This window comes from Lottia gigantea (genome assembly GCF_000327385.1).
Source record: "Lottia gigantea unplaced genomic scaffold LOTGIsca_51, whole genome shotgun sequence".
NCBI classification, from domain to species: domain Eukaryota; kingdom Metazoa; phylum Mollusca; class Gastropoda; family Lottiidae; genus Lottia; species Lottia gigantea.
In genome coordinates this window covers 1,300,417-1,304,384 of record NW_008709752.1, presented here as the reverse complement: position 1 = coordinate 1,304,384, position 3,968 = coordinate 1,300,417, and the positions used below count along the sequence as shown (strand labels likewise).

The following is a 3,968-nucleotide window of genomic DNA, read 5'->3' as shown; positions in this document are numbered from 1 at the left end:
ACACTAATCCAAGAAGTATACCCAAGACTCTTAGAATAATAGAACGATCCAATCCTCTCCTTTTTTTTTCAAAAAACAAAATTTATTAATTAAAAAATAAATATTGAATCCATTAATTACAACGTACATGACAATAAAAATATTGAAAACAAAATTCTCAAAAATCTTTAGACTTAAAAGACACAGATTTTATGACTGGCAAGTGTTGCTGAATCAATGGCCCTGAAAATGCTCAAGATTTCATTAACTAGAAGATTAAAATTAATCAGGGATGTTGTTTTGGCCATTCATGTCTAGCTCAAAAAGAGAATGGCAACACAAAGAATGTTCAAGCAGTATTAGTCACTTGTTTCAGAATATTTTAGTCTCTATTAGAGGGTGAAAACCGACACCGAACACTCTGGGAAGCACAAGCACAGACATCAGAATTTTTCATAACCTTGAGGAGGATTCGAACCCATGGCACCGAATCTATCCAATTTAGGGTGTGGTATTCTCTATTTTCGTTCAAGTCTCAATTGTCACACAAGATAATATTCTTATAGGCAAAGTCACAATATGTCAATTCGTTCTGGAGTAATTTGACATGGTACAACTCTTAATCTCAGACTCTACAAAGGAACCCGTACCACTAGACAACGCTTCCACATTTAGAATCCAAACCCCTACAGATGTCCTTCCATTAGGTTAGTCTTCCCCTTTTTGTTTCCCCAGTTCTGGTGCTGGTGCTGCCACTACTTTAGTCACTGGGATGAACATCCAGAAATATGCCTGATTAAAGTTGTACTTTGTTGACACCTTGTATTTAACTGATTTTACTGAATTCTTCAAAATAATTAATTTGTCAAATAACATAAAAACTTAACAGATATTATAGGCTCTTCATATTTCCCCAAACCCGATTAAGTTGTACTTTGTTGACACCTTGCTTCTAACTGTTTTTTTTTTTACTGAAATCTTCAAAATAATAACTTGTCAAATAACAAAAACTTTACAGATATTACAGGCTCCTCATATTTCCCAAACCCTGACTTAAGTTGTACGTTGTTGACACCTTGTATCTAAGTGTTTTTACTGAAATCTTCAAAATAATCACTTTGTCAAAGAACATAAAAACTTTACAGATATTACAGACTCTTCATATCTTCCCAAAGCCTGATTAAGTTGTACTTTGTTGGCAATTTGCTTCTAATTGTTTTTTACTGAAATCTTCAAAATAATCACTTTGTCAAATAACCTAAAAAGTTTACAGATATTACAGGCTCTTCATATTTCCCAAATCCTCAAAGGAACTTAAAGGAATGTGATCCAAACTGATTTAGTCCTATCCTCTTTAAACTGGTGTTCAGTTGAAACTTCTGACAAAAACCCCAGCTAAAGAATGAGTGAATGACTGACAATACCCTAACTACCTAACTACACTCCTATTTATCTATTTATGCGTTTGACACTGGAACTGTGACATCCAGTCAGGATTCATACCATCATCAGTATTCCATGTAGGTACAGGATTTTGTTGAGCTCTACCTTGACCTGCGACAGTCACACCACAGGCACGTCCCCTTCCCCTGTCACCACGTACACTACCAGGCCTACCCCTGACACTAACATAGATTCCCTGGTCTGAATTAGAATCATTGTCACTGTTAGAATCTACTCTTATATGTTCATTATTCGAAGCACTCGGTTCATTAGTCACTTCCACCACTATCGGTATCACGAATGTCATGTTCACTGTTTTGTACATCGGCAAGATCACGTATTTCAGAGTCAGAATTATCCTCACTAAATGTATCATTCTCATTGTCAAAATCCACATCGCCTGAACCACTATCGGCGTGAAGTTCATCTAGCACCTCCTGAACTGTAAACCTCGACACCATTATCAGCTGATCATAAAAACAAAAGAAAATTCCACATCGAACTCGGTGAAATTAGCTTTGAAATTGGCTGCCTATCGACATGATATAAATAGAATCAGGATCCAGGATCACGTGACTGTGTGTGTTGACACTAATAATAACCTAATCACCGGGATTTCCCTATAGCGCGTCATATGACAGGTGTGACTTCTCGCTCGACTGGAGTCAGCTTCGGCCAATAGACGAGATTTTCATGGCACTACAGTCGAGCGTAGGTGTCAAAGGGTTGATTTCGAAATCTTTGAACAGTGCTTGCTTCATTAGAAAACGAGTTGTTTTAATAATTGTCCCACGTTAGGCCGGTGGCTAGTTCGGGCTTTAAAATAATTCCACCTGGTGTGTCCTGTCCACTATCAGCAATAGAAAAAGCGAATTCCAATAAGCATCTGAAACCTTTGAGATCCCAGCACTACCGTGCTGGATCTTTATATCATGTATTTGCACAACCTTCTCTGTATGTGAAGGTTGTGGGTTTTTTTTTAAAGACAAGCTGGTCTTTATTTTCAATTTTAAATAGATATGTCATTGTTTGTTTTTAATACCACCATGTGGTTTATTACCTGTGATATTGTTTTTATTTATGTGTTTTGAAGTCATTGAATGACTTTGTGATATTATTTTATCGTCTTGTTTTGTTCTGTAATATCGTTTTTTGTTTTATATTGTTTACTGTTTAGTTTTGTTTTTATGACATAATATCTACACCGTGTTCTGGAGCTATATATCCCGTTTGGTGCTGATGCTCCTTAATGCATCTCATTACAATGTAGTTTATTGACCAGCCAAAACGGTTTAGTATACCAAGTACAAGTTTCGAACTGGTCAATGATCCGATTCCTAAACCCAACACAGTACCAAGTACAAGTTTCGAACTGGTCAATGATCCGATTCCTAAACCCAACACAGTATGTTTCCATGGTCTTACCAATCCCGTAGACACGTTGTACACAGCATCAACTGACATATTTTTCACCTTGCGTTTTATTTATACTATGTCTATTTTCATCACCATTAGGTTTTCTAAAACCAGATAGCAATGTCTCGTAAAACAATTGCAGGTCTTCAGGTATACTTGCTTCAGGTATACTAGGGAATGATAATGTAGTGTAAATCATGTTCTTCAAGTTAGTTCGTTGTAGCTCACCTTTAATGTAAGTCCTGTCTTCGATTTCTGATATGCTGTACGGGTAGATAAATTCCCTTGTCGTTTGTTGTAAACTTTGACACACAGTTGTTCTTGAAATCTCCCCTTTCTGTTTCAAAGAGACTGAATAAAGATGTTGCAAGAGTTGCTTGTAACTGTTGATTTGATTCGTTCATTATCGCTTTTCTCTACATCTGCAAAAATTGATTGACAACCGTCATATGTTAAGCAGTCAGATAATTATTCGATTTTACCATTTACTGTTTTCCTGTTCATTGGACAGAAAATACAAGAATCAGTGAATGGAAGCCTACTATTACTCCGGGTTCCAGGACAGGAACTTTGGCTGAAGTGCATTCACTATGCTTGTAAATATCTCTTCACTGTTGTGTAATTTTTGTAGCACATGGAATGGTATTGGTAACCATTGTCAAAATCGTCTTGTAAATTTATGTTTGTGGTAACATTTTTATATTTATCTGATTTTAGAAGCAATCTTTATTCTGCTGCTTTTCGTAAAGTCAACCGGTTTTTTGGTTCAAACAATGATCAGCTGTTCATCTGACTGTTGTGCCTTTTGCAAAAAAATAAAATAAACAACTTTTAAATTCTGACCTCTTGCTCAGTAGAAACTAATTTTAGCAAGAAAAATCACAGAGAGTAAACAACGAAGGGGTCCATTTCTGTATGATATAGTGAAACATATAACGTATTGTTTTTTGTTTTCTAGCACCCAGGAATATTTAGATTCAGTGATTACAATCAGTATGTTGATATATGAAATCAATTAGGTCAACAGGTTATTAAACACCCCTAATAAATTTACTTATTAACTCTATTGTATTATAGAGTGCACAGGATCAAATTATGTTAACCATTCCACAAACTGTTATCATTATCAG

General features: G+C 35.7%; 1 protein-coding gene across 1 annotated transcript; it reads right to left on the bottom strand.

The window, feature by feature from the left end:
* Nucleotides 1-687: 687 nt before the first annotated feature.
* On the bottom strand, nucleotides 688-1,729 carry LOTGIDRAFT_165444 (hypothetical protein; the record flags this gene model as incomplete). Its single annotated transcript, XM_009062460.1, has 2 exons — nucleotides 688-746; nucleotides 1,483-1,729. The coding sequence occupies 2 exons, from the start codon at nucleotides 1,727-1,729 to the stop codon at nucleotides 688-690; spliced, it is 306 nt and encodes a 101-aa protein (XP_009060708.1).
* Between the last annotated feature and the right edge of the window lie 2,239 nt (nucleotides 1,730-3,968).